Raw genomic sequence first — 16,111 nt, 5'->3', positions numbered from 1 at the left:
ACTATTTATTTAATTAATTAATTACAATTTTAATTAAGCAGTGAAACATTTAAATTATTTAATAACATATATAATTAATTAATTTTGTCCCTCATGGCCTTCCATAAAAGACAAGCCCCAGCTAGACTAATTTAAAATAACAAAGAACAAAATGTTTCTCACCACCTTCAGCTCAACCTCTTGAAGATGAAAGCCTGAAGTTCTCACAATTTTTTCCTGACCATCGAAATAAATCAGGATCTGTAATCTGATATGTAAACATATAAATGTCTGAGTATTGACTAGAATGTAACAAAACAAAACAAAACAAAACAAAAAACACCCACCAACGTCACACCACCCAAAGAAGTTCAATATTTGAGAACACTAATACAAAAATTCACATTGTAAAAAACAACTAGTGACAGTTTCTGAATGGTATCTAAATATATTTCACAATAATGCAAAAGCATGTAGAATACATTAAATTTTTTGTCATAAAATAAAAATGCTATTCTTATTCACTTTTCAATTGTCTTGTTAATAGTAAACACATCAGAAACAAATATCAAACAGAAGAGATACAAACTAGAGGAATATATACAAAAGAAGAGAAAGGCACACAATGGAGAGCAAAGTGCTTGGAAGCAGTGGAAAAGGACTTGGTCTAATAATGAGTAAGCTGAAGAGGAAATGGGTTTGCGCTCATCTAGAAGATCTTCGTGGTTAGGGGAGTTGGCTGGCCCATCCTTAACACGGTTCTGTTTTTTCCATCCCATTGTAGAAAAGTGCTTGTTCATATGGGGCTGTTTGATTGTGGGGGTGATTTCTCAGATGCTGAGCAGTCCATGAATTAACCTGAGGTCAAAGACATTTGTGCAGCTGCTGATGATCTTTCCAAAGACGCCACTGCTACCTTTTTATAGGGACACTGTTAACCTGCCTCAAGAATATATATAAAACACTTTGGCTAATAACAGTTCTCTCCTAAATGTAACAGTTTTTAGTAGCTTCTTAGCTTTGTTGTTAGTTGTCAGAATACTTTTACTGTAAACTAAATGTTAGTTTTGCAGTTTGACCCAGGGATGTAAAACTCATTTTACATCATGGGCCACTTACAAGCTACTTTGATCCAAAGTGAATTTACATGATAAATGTTTAAAATTACACAAAAAGTAATTCATTATCCAGACTATCCCATATTTCTAAAGATCTAAAAGATACTTTCTCCTGTGAATTTATATAGTAGAGAAATTTCTGTCATTTAATTGTTTATCTATTAATTACTTTGCTGTAGTATAAATGAGGCGGGCTCTTTATTAATAGGAAAAGCTTTAAACTTATGAAAATACAGTTAGAAGTTCAAAATCTATGCACTCCTTCACATTTTCCTGAGCCATCCAGAGGGTCGGAATGGAGTCTTTGACGGGCCGTGTTAAATCTCCCAATTCTTTTATCTTTGGGCTGAAGGAAGAACAGCACTCGGTGTATAAATGCTCAATCAACAATCTCTTCATTCCATACGATTCTCATTATTCCATACAACACTTTGAGCATAAACATCCGGATGGGAGATGTGGACAGGAGGGTGTCCGCCAGATCTGGAAGTGTCTGACTGTTTCTCACATTCTTATAGCTTCAGCCCCCCTCCAAAGTCATAAAACATAAACATCCACATTCTTTCTCTCTTACGGCGCCTAAGTGACGGCTTTGGCTTCTTGTTTTATCTCTGCCTGATGAGATGGGGCAGAAAACCTCTACAGTATGTTCTGTTCTCTTTGTAATCAGAAAAGGAAGGCCATGATTCTACACAAGCAGCATTTCTTATAACTCAGCAGTATAATGCATCATAAAACAGTGTAATGATTTCATAATTTTTAATCCAAGGCATAATGTGGCCTATAGCCGTATAATGATTCAACAATTATTTGATTAGAAGGATAAGGTGGCATAAGATAGTATGATAATCTCACAGCCGTTTCTGGCCTCTGGCCTGATTTTTGACACCCCTGGTCTAGAGCTGTCATTGTTTTAGGATACATAATGATGGACATGCTAACAACACTTTAAAATAAGCCTGTCTAAAAATAAAACAAACCAAGGCTAGAAACATTTTACTTGGACTACAAGTTACATGCTTTATTTAATGCCTGAGGAAGATAACACTAATAATCAGTAACATTTTATTCAACAATAAAAATGCACTCATACAAAAATTATTCAGCATTGAATTTGATCTTATTTTGCCACTCTAATAAACCCCCAAAAGCTCAAAAATAGGGGAGGTCAGCAGCCCAGTCAATCTCAGAAGCCTTTTGACTCGCAAGCTGTTGATAACTTGATTTGCAGGATAAAGAAGCTATTTTGACATGGAGTCAGCAGCTGACCCCCCCTGCTGTTTTTGCTGGCCAGCAGTCTCTGGGCAGTCTACTGTATAACCACACCATCCTTTTACAGTAAAACTGAGACCACTTGTAAGCATCAAATATGGAATTTGAATGTAAAATTATGGCAGTCAGGGGCAAGTTGAGAAACTACTAATTGCTCTCAAACACAATAAAAGTTGCCATAAAGGCAGTAAATTAAAAAACAGTTCAAGTTGTTGTATATGTTTTACTGACTGCTCTTGTGACTAATGGAGTTTTCTATTACTCCAGATTACTACACTGTGGCAGAATTGTAGATTAACGCTGTAATCTTAATTCATAAAGTCTGACAGAAACCCAGTAAAAGAATCTAAGCCAGTGATAGGCTACTGATTTATGATTAGAAGACTCCCAAGCCAAAAAATGACACAAGTCAATTATTCACCTCAACTTGCCAAAGATCAAAGTGTATTGGTTGACCATGAGTCATAATAAGACTTTAGATGGTCTTAAATTTTCGTGTATTTCAGGGTGACGACTTCATTTGCAGTTGGAAGGTAGCATCCCATACCTGTAAAAAAATGTAAAAGTTCAGAGAATATTATATAATACGACAAGTTAGATTGTGTGCATCAAATGTCTGACCTCAGCTTATCTTACACATTGTGAGATTGGTTCACTCACCAACATTGAGTGGGGTTGTACCACTCAGCAGTTGCCAGTAGTGTGATGAATTTCCTGCCAAACCATTTACACTCTGAAGGAATGGTCCATAGTCATCGTGTGGTATGTACTGAAAGCTGGAAACATAGGGAATGACTTTTTAAAGAGTGAAGTGGACAGTTTTTAATATAACTATGAAATCCTTTTTAACAATGCAAATAGTTTCACTCTCTATGTTTTTACACAGAACTCTGCATTCAGTTATTAGTTATTATTAATCTCTGGCTCTTTTCCACGGTGCGTCTTTTGTCCTGTCTCCCTCCCCTCACACCCAGCAGGTCACAGCAGATGGGTCCCCCTGAGCCTGGTTCAGTGCGAAGTTCTTCTCTGTTAAAAGGGAGTTTATCTTTCTACTGTCGCCAAGTGCTTGCTCATATGGGGCCATGTGAAACATTAATGAAAGGAAGGCATTTCTTAAAGCTAAAGATGTTATGTGATTTTTGACTGTACTGTACATATACAGGTTTCTGTGGTCTACTGTAAGAAAAAAAGTATGAAGATTTGTTTTATTTTAAGATGTCAAGAAACATTCCAGGGCACAATTAGTCATCTGGAATTAAAAATTCACACCCAGATATACGGGGTCTCAATTTTAATTAAACATTAAGAGAACAAAAGTAAATGTATGGCTTCTTCTAGTAAGGAAACAGTTGATATCATGGTCTTACTTGAAGCCTTGGTTTGAGTATCTCAGTCTCGTCAGTCCACCGAAGAGGCTGCCTCTATAAGCAGTAAAAGTGTTGTAGGTCTTAATGTTAGTGGGTGGCACATTCACCTGCACTCTGAAGTTAGTGTTACCTTAAATAACAAAGGAGGGTGAAGTTAGTTTACCGAAGATGAGCAGAAAAACAATAAAGGCGATTAATCTATGTGACTTTTTAAGGATTTTTTGGCATTTCTTTTTGTTTTTTATTTAGCAACACAGGAAAAAAACACTAAAGGTTACCCTGAGCTGATGTCCCAACAAAAAACAGCAGCAGCAGGGCTGCAGAGAGGAGAGCAGGCTTCTTCATTTCAACTGCAGGGCAAACATAAAATTTTGATATGCAAACATGAACACAAACATACGTTGTGGAAAGCAGTTCCTGAACACTGAGTATCACCATCCCAAATTACAGCATTTATAATGGAATAAAACCTCTTCATGTTTTATTATTATTTTTATTTGGTACGTGAGTTTATCAAGTCATCTAAAAGTGAGGTGTGCAATATTAAGGAAGTTCAACAAAGTTAAGCTTTTCTTGCTTGATAAACCCTAAAGTCTAAGTTGGAGATAAAGAGTATCTCATTAGTGGTCATCAACTTTCCCTGTTAAGTCAGGCTTTCTGCTTCAGACTCTGAATGCCCAGGATTTCATGTGTCATGTTATCCCTGTGAGTGTAGCCTACTCTAACCAGAGACGTTAGCAGATGATAAAATGGTGACAAAAATCTGTAAAAAACATGAAAAATGTAACAGAACCGCACAGAGCAGTAAAATAAACATTTTAATTCAAGTAAACTATTTTAATGTTGACCGCTTTGGGTGCTGCCTTTTATTTCTAATATAAAGACTGCATGTTAGAAATCTGAAACCTTAGACTGGATACATTTAAATATTAAAGGTTACTGTGCCTTTGAAAAAGAAGGAGACATGGAAATCGCTTTAGTATGTTAGTAGATCAAAGGTAAACTGCTTTTATTTATTATCAATGATATTTAAAGATATTCTTACCTTTTTCAAGTTCTGTTTTCAATAAATGTGTAAGAATGCAGCCGTGGAGGTTGTAACTTTTCAGTTGAACAGTTCCTCCTCCTCAAGTTGAAGCTGAACTACAGATTAGGAACTTTTATACCTCTGCGCCACACATAGCATTATACAGAAACAACCAATGATGATACAGAAAAATAACCAAGCCCTTTACTTGTGCAATCAAAAAAAAGAGAAGCTTAAATCTGTGTTGACTAACCATGGATGTTATCGAATGACAAAAGGTGACCATGTATATTAAATTGCATAGGAGGACTTTTAATTCATATAACATTTGCTACATCTGGCAATTTTTTCTGCAATTAATTGTTTAATTGCAGGTTTGAATTTGCTGTATGTGTTCCCCTCTCTCTCTCTCCTGCTGCTTTCCTGTCACTATAAAAGGACAAAAAATAATGCTAATTTAAAAATGTAATGTGCAATTTTTATTAAGGATTTTCACAGTGAGAAAATCCTGCGTGCTTGTGTCTGCAAATCCTTTATAAAGTATAACCTTATATTAAATTGTAATTTAATGAATTGTGTATCCTGTGTATTGCTTGCCTTTATCTTGGTCCTGTGTAAACAATGTGGAAATTGTTTTACACTGTTTAATAGGAGCACAGAGAATTTTTCACTTTTGCCTTCTTGCTGAGTAGCCATGCAAGTAGGCCAGGAGGGTGACCTAGAAAGGTAATCGTGTTTCCAGGATCTCTGTTTGAATTTACACGTAACTTATTTGTCAGACTTCAGTCTTTGTTTTTCTTTACATAATTGAGCACTTTTATTCCTTGACAGTTAGAAGACTGTAATGAAACAATCAAACAGTCATCTCAAATGCATGTGTAAGTTAGGTTGAGAAATAGTAATAATTTGATGCTAAGCTGTATCATTTGGAACATGAATACTTCATGAATACTTCAAAGAGTAAGGTGTGCTGCCGACAGAAAGTACATTGTGTGGGTTTGATCCTTTTTCTGGTTTGGTGCTGAAACTTCTTAGAAGACTCTTCTATTTCCTTGTTCTACCCGAACCAGTTGTGGCAGATAACTTGTCCGCCCTGAGTTTGTTTTTTTCAGTCTCAGTCTTTCCTCCCGACCTAATTTGTGTGCATTCATTTGTTTTTCAGGTTTGGTGCTGAAACCTCTTGTAAGACTATTTTCCGTGTATTCTTCTTTCCTTTTTCTTTCCCAACCATTTGTGCCAGATAACTGGCATGCCTTTAGTCTGATCTTTTAGTCTCAGTTCTTCCTCCTTAGCTAGTTCCCTTTGCCTCTGCTTTTTAAGCCCTCATCAGAGCCATCAGATAGTCTCTCACTACCTGTTCTGTCAGTCTACAGTCTTGCTTATACTGTTTGCTCGGTCTTGCCACTGCTGCCATGGAATATGGAATGCACAGAGTGCCAAAATGACTTAAATAAATACATAATTTAAATACTGAATTAAATGTGTTGTTAATTAATTCAAATAGGTATTGTAACTCCCTCCAAGTTGAAAAACAGACACAATGTGTTTTTGATTTTTACTGGCATTTATTGGACACAGGTGCTACCAACGATGCCATGAGAACTGTATAAACCCAAGGTAAACAAATCAATAATCCTAAATCAACATTATCTCCTAAAAATGACAAAAGAGGAAAAAAGATACAAAAAACATTGGGTCACAGACCCAGCCCTGTGACAGTAAGGAGACCTCTTGCTAATGCTTTGGGTTCCAAGTTTTGCTCGTAGCTGGTAACTAGCTTTAACATATAAGTGAGAGCTAGAGAGATGTTGGAAGGCTGTGCCAGCACTACTTCATTCTTTCTGACATGACACAAATCAGTGATTCAGATTTAGTACACTTTATCTGAAATAGAGCAAAAGTTCAAACTGTTCTGATAATGCAGGGGTGATGTTTTGATTACTAAAGTTTCTGCTTTTTCTCATTTGTTCTCATCACATCGACAACATTAGCTAAGGTTGCCTATGTCGCTAAAGATTATTAGCTAATTTCAGCTTTCTGAGTCACTAGTCTGCTTGTGTATCGCGAGTTACCAGTAAAGGAGCTGATGTGCTTTATTATTTTACTTGTAAAAGATTTCTATTCCTATTCTGGGCTTCATTTCTTGTTTACAGTACAGCTCCAGGTCCAGGTTATAGCGAGTCAAAGGGTGTTACTTATCTCTGTTCAGTAGCAGCCTGTATTCAGTCTGAATATTGGTGTAAATTTACATGGGTTTAAATTCAGTTTCAGTGTTACATTTAACTTTTGGGAGACAGCACAAAGACTGACAGAAGAGGAAAGAGAGGGAGAGAAAGGGAGAGAGCAATGGCTGTAGAAAACTCTTTTCTACGACTAAAATTGTAAAGGGAGTTTAGCTTCTGTTTTCCCCATATTCATCTATGATGATTTCACATAACTAAGCAGTTTGCTATACTGATATCAAATATGAATGCCCAACCTGCTCATATATTATATCGTATATTATCATCATAATCTGATCAGATTATATTACTATGTAATCTTGAAGTTAAATGTGTTTGTGCATGACCGTCAGTGCAAAGAAGAAGGGGAGGACAGAGCAGCAAGAAGCAGGTGAGTAAATGGGCAGATAATGAAGTTTGTGTGAAGACTGTAATGAAACAATCAAACAGTCATCTCAAATGCATGTGTAAGTTAGGTTGAGAAATGGTAATAATTTGATGCTAAGCTGTATCATTTGGAACATAAATACTTCATGAATACTTCAAAGAGTAAGGTGTGCTGCCGACAGAAAGTACATTGTGTGGGTTTGATCCTTTTTCTGGTTTGGTGCTGAAACTTCTTAGAAGACTCTTCTATTTCCTTGTTCTACCCGAACCAGTTGTGGCAGATAACTGGTCCGCCCTGAGTTTGTTTTTTTCAGTCTCAGTCTTTCCTCCCGACCTAATTTGTGTGCATTCATTTGTTTTTCAGGTTTGGTGCTGAAACCTCTTGTAAGACTATTTTCCGTGTATTCTTCTTTCCTTTTTCTTTCCCAACCATTTGTGCCAGATAACTGGCATGCCTTTAGTCTGATCTTTTAGTCTCAGTTCTTCCTCCTTAGCTAGTTCCCTTTGCCTCTGCTTTTTAAGCCCTCATCAGAGCCATCAGATAGTCTCTCACTACCTGTTCTGTCAGTCTACAGTCTTGCTTATACTGTTTGCTCGGTCTTGCCACTGCTGCCATGGAATATGGAATGCACAGAGTGCCAAAATGACTTAAATAAATACATAATTTAAATACTGAATTAAATGTGTTGTTAATTAATTCAAATAGGTATTGTAACTCCCTCCAAGTTGAAAAACAGACACAATGTGTTTTTGATTTTTACTGGCATTTATTGGACACAGGTGCTACCAACGATGCCATGAGAACTGTATAAACCCAAGGTAAACAAATCAATAATCCTAAATCAACATTATCTCCTAAAAATGACAAAAGAGGAAAAAAGATACAAAAAACATTGGGTCACAGACCCAGCCCTGTGACAGTAAGGAGACCTCTTGCTAATGCTTTGGGTTCCAAGTTTTGCTCGTAGCTGGTAACTAGCTTTAACATATAAGTGAGAGCTAGAGAGATGTTGGAAGGCTGTGCCAGCACTACTTCATTCTTTCTGACATGACACAAATCAGTGATTCAGATTTAGTACACTTTATCTGAAATAGAGCAAAAGTTCAAACTGTTCTGATAATGCAGGGGTGATGTTTTGATTACTAAAGTTTCTGCTTTTTCTCATTTGTTCTCATCGCATTGTTTCTCCACACAAAGTGTCATTTAACTTATCTATCCATGAACCAAATAACACACAATGACTCATTAAACTGCAGGAATCTCTTAAAGACGTAAAAACCTGTATGACCTCTAATTTCCTGCTTCTAAATTCAGATACAACTATCTATTGTACTTAGCCATGTGGTTTATAACCTGATGTTTATTCTTGATGGGATTATTTTGGTCTCTAGTAACACTGTGAGGAATCTTGGAGTCAGTTTTGACCAGGATATGTCCGTCAATCTGTATATTAAACAAATGTGTAGAACTGTTTTCTTCCAGATCTCTAATATTATTTCTCCCATGCTGGATTCTCTTTGTTGGCTTCCTTTTAAATCCAGAATCAAATTCAAAGTTCTTCTCCTCATGCATACATACAAGATCTTGGATAATCAGGCCCCATCTTATCTCAGTAACCTCATAGCACTGTAAGATCCCAGTAGAGCACTTTGCTGTCAGACTGCAGGTTTACTTGTGGTTCCTAGGATAGTAGTACAATGGGAGGCAGAGCCTTCAGCACTCAGGCACAGGTTCTGTGAAACCAGCTCCTAGTTTAGATTTGGGACTCAGACTCTCTACTTTTAAGATTAGGTGTAAAACCTTTCTTTTTGACAGAACATTTAGTGGCTATGGGCACTGGGCTAGATCAGGTGACCGTGAATCCTTCCTTAGTTATGATTCAGTGGGGGCTTTCCATGATGCACTGATCTTTTTTCACTCAGGATGTTTGTAGACACCACATAAGTTATTTTTGATCTGTAGCTCCATTTCACAGCGTGTCTTTACCGGACCTCGGCTGCGGGTTTCCCTTCAGCCATTGAGGAATAATGTGTGAACTGTGTTGAGGTGCTTCCCTATATCTTGCTCTGGTGTAAACTGTGGACATTATTTAGTGGGAGCACATAGACACTTTTTCACTTTTACCTTTTGCCCTCACTGAGTAACCATGCGTGTAGACCAGGAAGGGGACCAAGAAAGCGTATCATGTTTGTGTAATCTATTTGTAAGTTGCATATTAAATATTTTTCAGACTTTGGTCTTTTTCATTATGTAATTGAGCAGTTGTATCAATTGATAATTAAATCACTATAATGAAACAATCAGACAGTCATCTCGAATGAGATGTTTAAGTTACATTGTGAAATGCTAATATTTTGGTGTTGAGTTGTATCATTTGGAACATGAATAACACATTGTCAGCATTCATGCTTCACAAAGTAAGGTGTGCTGCCAACATTTTTTGGCTTCAATTGCTCTTCCAGTTTGGTGCCAAAACTTCTTAGAAGACTATTTTCCGTGTATTATTCTTTCCTTTTTCTTTCCCAACCAGTTGTGCCGGATAACTGGTGTAACCGGTTTCTGCTTCATCCCGCTGCAACAGTTCGGCCCAAACAGACTCCTCGACTCTGCGTTGTGTTGTGTTTTTTAAAAAGACAAGGAGTCTCTTATCGATCGTTGCCACTTTATTGCCTGAATGGAAACAATGGTGTATTATCAGTGCACAGGCTCGCCACACACCACTCCGCACAGCACACTACGGCAGAACATCTCGTTAGCATTCCGCTTTAGCATGCAGTTTTACACAATAATAAACAAATGAAAAGTACATAAAACTGATGTTGGACATGTGTCCACTAAGCACTTATTAGACTCGGTGCTCGTCAGCTAATCAAACATGTTTTACGTGGCTGTACTACTTAGCTATATCGTGTGCGGAACAATACAACTCACCTCTCGTATGGCTACGGCAGACTGGCAGCGATTACTGCAGCCAGCCACACCGAGAGGCTTAGCTAGTTCCCTTAAAAAGCCCTCATCAGGGCCATCCGATAGTCTCTCACTACCTGCTCTGTCAGTCTACAGTCTTGCTTATACTGTTTGCTCGGTCTTGCCACTGCTGCCATGGTATATGTAGTGCACACCACATAAGTTATTTTTGATCTGTAGCTCTATTTCACAGCGTGTCAAAGTAGTGCCAAAATGACTTAAATAAATACATAATTTAAATAATGAATTAAATGTGTTGTTAATTAATTAAAATAGGTTTTGTAGCTCCCGCTAAGTTGAAAAACAAACACAATGTGTTTTTGATTTTTACTGGCATTTATTGGACACAGGTGCTACCAACGATGCCGTGAGAACTGTATAAACAACATAAAATAATCAATTTTCACAGTAAGTTGTTCTTAATGAAAACACATCTTGCAGTGCACACTCTTTACCCACAGGTGGAAAACTTCGTTGCATGTGTCTCCAAATCTGTACCAGGCACCAACTAAGAAAGGAAAGCATGCTGCCCTCTACCGAGTGTGGCGTGTAACTGAAAATACTGTCAACCCAAACAACAGACTGAACATTGGTTCCACCCTGGAAACATTCTGTAAAACCTTTAAATGTGAGTTTTTAAAACCAACAATGTATACATTACAATCTGATTTATTAAAAATAAAGTATCTTAACTTATTTATTGCAACTTAAAACCATGAAATTATCTTAAACTGCATAACTGCTGGTGACAGCAGCCACAGGTATTAATAAATTAATTACATAAATAAATAATTAAATAACAATTAATGTCATTGAAAATCTTTTAAAATTTTTTTTATCATTTCAAATTTTAATTTATAATCACATTTAATGAATTCATTATCTGTTTCATTAAATAATTATTAATTTATTAATTCTTTAATGGTGTATTTCAGGGGTATTCAACTAAAATTTAAAGAGTTCCAGCTGGAGAAAATTTCTTGAAGCAAACATCACAATGTCTAATCACATAAACAGTGTGATAAATGTATCAAAAACATTTTCATTATATGTAGTATATAAAAAAATATTCTGTTCACGCAACATAGAACTAAACATATATGTTTGACTAGTGACATGTTAAATGCGCACATTAAAAATTTTAAAGTAGAGGTCCTTTTCAAAATAACAGAAAATAAGAAAATGATGCATTTTGAAATAAACTAACTACAGAAAAATTACATAAATGGAGGAAAAGCTTGTATTTCCCCTTTTGTGTTTTATTAGGCGATCAACCGACTGCATGTGGAGAACTCCAGCATTTACTCATTAAATGCTCTATTTTCACTTTCCATGTTTCTTTTTTTGCACAACCATATTTTTTCCTGATTTTTCGCTCCCTTTCTTCAATTCACTGTTTTTCTATTTTCTTTTTCTCCACTTTCTCCAGTGCTATCGTCTGTATTTCTCCCTTTTTTTTCTACATTGCTGTCTTTCTTCTTCTTTCTACTCTTTTCACATGTAACTCTACGCTGTCAGGGCTGCAGAGTCCAAGTGTTTAGCACCCGGAATGCACAAATTTAATTGACTGAGTGGCTGAACTTGTATCCAATTTGCCTGTGTTTCTTCAGCCAGAGAGCCGCTACCGTAAAGAGCAGAAAAACTGCACCAATTAAAATAGAAGCGCCCATCAGGTTTTAAATCTGTTTTGGTTGTGGGTCCATGTCTGTATGGGACAGCTTGTGGGTCTGGACTCAGACTCACAGTGTTAGTGACCTCTGATGTATTCAATTAATTCTTTTAGCACTCTAAATGAATTAATTTTATTGGTCAACCTCAGTCATCAAACTCAGGGGGTTAATCGAGGTTAATGCTGATTAAGTCAAAACCATTGTTTTGCCCTGGTGGCCATTCTTCTAGTGGGCATTTCTCAGTACCAAGTAGGCCAAGTGGCCCACTATAAAACCATTCTATACACTTTTACCAGATGTGTTTTCTGCTGTATGCAACCTTTTATGATTTGTTATTGTGGACCTGAGAGACCTCTTGTGGACCCTTTGGAGTACTGCTGATAACGCAATCCAAAAACACAAACAATATTCTTTTGTATCAATCTATAATACTTCAAATTTAAAAAGTTAAATTATGCTTTACAATACACCCATACTCACCAGACACAGCACCGAAGTCAAGTTTCTCCAAATCTGACAGAAAAACAAATTCAGTCAGGGAAATAATTATTTGATCTCCTGCTGAATTTGCAAGTTTGTTCATATGCAAAGAAATGAAGTCTCTAATATTTTGGCAGCATCATTTCAATGCTGAGAGACAGAATATCAACCAAAAAAAAAGGGGGGGGAGAGAGAGAACCACATTATATAAAATTTATGGATTGATTGGGATTTCATTGAGTGAAGTAACTATTTGATCCCCTACAACCCAGCCAGAGCTCTAGAAACCTTCCAGCCTCACCACCATCAGAGCCAGAGACAAGAGTGTAGACCTGCACAAGGCGGGAAGCGGCTACAAGACCCTCGGCAAAAAGCTTGGTGAGGAGACCGCTGTTGGTGCGATTATTCAGAAATGGAAGAAATATAAAATGACCATCAAACACCCTCAGTCTGGAGCACGATGCAAGATTTTACCTCATGATGTGAGGATGACTATGAGAAAGATGTGGTCAGCTGAGACTGGAGAAACACTTGGATGAGTGATGAAACATTTCTCTCACTGAAACATCCAGATGAACAGAATCAACCTTTTGGGCTCCATAAGGGTAAGAACTTGTGCTCTGGAAAAAAGGATATTGGATGGATCATTAATAGTTTTATGAGCCTCGTGAACAACTTTTTTTTTTTTTTCAGTTTCATAGATAAATGAACTGACCCCTAGGGCCAGTCATTTGGATGTAATTTGCTTTTAAGGATTTTTCTTTCATAGTCTCTCTCCATTAAAATGAAAATACCATAAAAGTGTCTGTTGTTTTTTCATTGTCCTTGCATAACCAAAGTGCATTTGAGCTTCAGGGCACAAACTGATGGCCGGACATTCTCCTTGAGGATTTTCTGAGAGCAGAATTCATCGACCCATCACTTAGAGCAAATCATCCTTGGGGATCATTCAGATGGGTTTTTTGTTTTTGTTTTGCAAATTTAAAATGAGCCTTCATCTTCTTTTTGGTCAGTAGTGGTTTTCTCCTTAAACTCTCCCATGGATGCCATTTTTGCCCAGTCTTTTTTTTTTATTGTTGAATCATAAACTCTGACTATAAATGAGACAAGTGAGGCCTGCACTTCTTTAGATTTTGCTCTGTGTTGTTTTTTAAGGGTTTTTTCTTTTTTTTTGGTATCAACTTGGATGAGTTGTTGGAGTAATTTCAGTAGGCCAGCCATTCCTGGAATTGACTGTTCTTCCAGGAATAACTGGGTGACATGATGCTTTCTTCCAGAACCAATAAGAATAGAAAGATAGATTTACATCACACCTGACAGCATATTTAACATATTTTGACTATCAGCAAAACAAGAAGTGCTAGATTGAGCAGTTAAAGAGAAAGTGGGTTACCATCAGAAAGTGATATACTAAAAAATTAATTACTAACTAAACTTGTTGAAAGGAAAGTGTTCAAAGACATTCCAGACTTTTAACAATTTCCCGTATCTAAATAGGGTAGTCAAGTATCATATATGTCAGTCAGTAATGACTCAAGAAAGTTACCTGAAAAAAGTTCAAACATTTGCTTTGAAGGGTTTGGTAAATCCTTTTCTGTCTATGTAGGATCTCTGAGCTCTGTGTGGTGTTCTTGGTTAGCTGATATCATAAATGAGCCATTTACTTGAATTAAACTGAGAAATTACATTGACAAAAATCCTCGGGTACCTTTTAAATGTACAGTAACTGATGCTGTTCTTTCTAAATGAAGTTTCTCCCTTTCCACCACACCCTTAGTCACCCTAAGCTGTGACATGTGTTGTTTGTCAGTGGTGGAGATTTTAGTTGCCATACTTTCTCATACATGTTTTCTTTTTAATAAAACAATCGCTTCTGCTACTAACACAGCATTTTTTTAAACTATGCCAATTTAATGCTTCTAACTTTGTTGATGGCCAGAATATTTGTAATATGATGATAGTCAGGTGAGATCTAAATTTTAACATATTTTATTTATTGTGTAATTAGAAGTTGTAAATATCAACTTCTTGTTTCCACAGTTGTTTTTTTTTTGGGGGGGGGGGGGCTGCTGGTCTTTGGTTTGCTCCTATACACAACACCACAGAATCAACAACAACAAAGGTTGCTAAAATAAAAAAAACAAAACAACTGTTAACATTTATTTGTTTTCTACTGTGATATCATTCATATTAATATCACCATGTTTCAGTGAGCCTGCTGTGACTGTGCACCTAACACAAGTCCACAGCTCTGGAGACACCGCTGAGAGCTGAGTGAACATTAAATGCATTCACACTCTGTATAGATGGAAGTATGCAAATTTTCAGACGATGTTTGCAGCACTGCATCCCAGCCTGACCGCAAAGATTTATCATGTGTGTTTCGATAAATAAATATTTGTTAACAGGATGAGTTACCCTCCAGTGAATTTGAAGATAACTTTATATTAATGTCACTTCCATCCCTTTTTCCTAGGGCGAGAAGCAGGGTACACCCTGGACAGGTCGCCAGTCTGTTACAGGGCTAACACACTCACATTAGAATCACTACCCTAACGTGCATGTTTCTGGATTTTGGGGAGGAACCCACGCAGACACGTGGAAAACACGCACAGCCGACACTGAAACTCTCCACCCTGGACCTTCTTGCTAGAAGGTGGATGGTGCCAGCACACAGCACCACCTGCTGCCCCTGCTGAACTTGGATCTAAATTGATGCTTAACGAAACTGTGAGATTTGCTGCTGCCAGCAGAGGGCGTGCTCGTGCCACTTTTCGTACTCGCTTGAATCCAGTGGCGCACTGAATGGCACGGCTGTAAAGAGGCAGGGCTGGGAGGCAGAGACACACGACACAGGTCTGCTCGGCAGAGGAGGAGGACTCAGTTCATAGCCAGCCTGCGGTGGAAATAAACGCTGCGTGTCCTACTCTAAACCGCAGTTTTGTATCGGTGGCTAGTCGCGTTGAAGAAACAGAAAGGTAAAGACTGCAGCAGCCGCTCAGACGGGAATATTTCCACAAGACTGCGCAGAAGAAGAAGACGATTACTGTGAGTTTGATGCGTCACACCAAAGATTCGTACAGACGAAAACAAAATGACAGTAGCCACCGACACAGATGTTCACCCAACATCTTTTACAACCTTGTGGACATTGTGTCTCACAGCGTCAGTTCTCAGGTGTTGTCACGACAGGTGAACAACTGCAGGTGTGCGAGTCAGCCAGCTGCTCCGTTTGTTGTCTGATAAAGAGGTGGAGGTGTCATTTCTCTGAATAACTCAGTTTAAAAAAAGAAAGAAAAGATATGTTCTGCCGAAAGAGTCATAATTTTAGATCTTCTTAACATATTCATGCTAAGTTCACGTGTGACATCAGGTGAATTCCATCCTTCACTCTGAATGTAAATCTTGTTGATTTTATTTAGATGAGTGCTGCTCTACAGTTCTGTCTTCCTTCATATATATATTTTATAGCTGTTTTCTATTAAATGAAGTTTCCCCCCCCTCATGTATCTGCACATGTGAGCCTGGGCTTGCACATTTACAGAGAAACAGACAGTTTGATGGGAAATGAGGCAAGCATAGTTGGAAGTTGTGCAACTGAGGATGGAGCAAGGAAAGTGT

The 16,111-nt window shown here is 37.5% G+C and overlaps 2 protein-coding genes across 3 annotated transcripts in view; one reads left to right on the top strand and one right to left on the bottom strand.

The window, feature by feature from the left end:
- Nucleotides 1–2,087: 2,087 nt before the first annotated feature.
- LOC112435698 (cobalamin binding intrinsic factor) lies at nt 2,088–5,054 on the bottom strand. The gene is made up of 5 exons (XM_076890811.1): nt 4,782–5,054; nt 4,015–4,086; nt 3,737–3,866; nt 3,030–3,145; nt 2,088–2,916 (listed from the first exon to the last, which is right to left on the bottom strand). Exons 2-5 carry the CDS (start codon nt 4,079–4,081, stop codon nt 2,855–2,857), a joined length of 375 nt encoding a protein of 124 aa, XP_076746926.1. The 5' UTR covers nt 4,082–4,086; nt 4,782–5,054; the 3' UTR covers nt 2,088–2,854.
- Nucleotides 5,055–15,237: 10,183 nt separating this feature from the next.
- pip5k1bb (phosphatidylinositol-4-phosphate 5-kinase, type I, beta b) overlaps nt 15,238–16,111 on the top strand; it is a 32,488-nt gene continuing 31,614 nt past the window's right edge. For both annotated transcript variants that reach the window (XM_014414007.3, XM_004544458.5), the window contains exon 1: nt 15,238–15,538. The gene's annotated coding sequence lies outside the window, so the exon portion shown is untranslated. The remainder of the gene's footprint in view (nt 15,539–16,111) is intronic.

This window comes from Maylandia zebra, linkage group LG12, assembly GCF_041146795.1.
Source record: "Maylandia zebra isolate NMK-2024a linkage group LG12, Mzebra_GT3a, whole genome shotgun sequence".
Lineage (NCBI taxonomy): Eukaryota > Metazoa > Chordata > Actinopteri > Cichliformes > Cichlidae > Maylandia > Maylandia zebra.
Note: the sequence above shows the minus strand (reverse complement) of the source record. Positions and strands in the feature narration are given on the sequence as shown.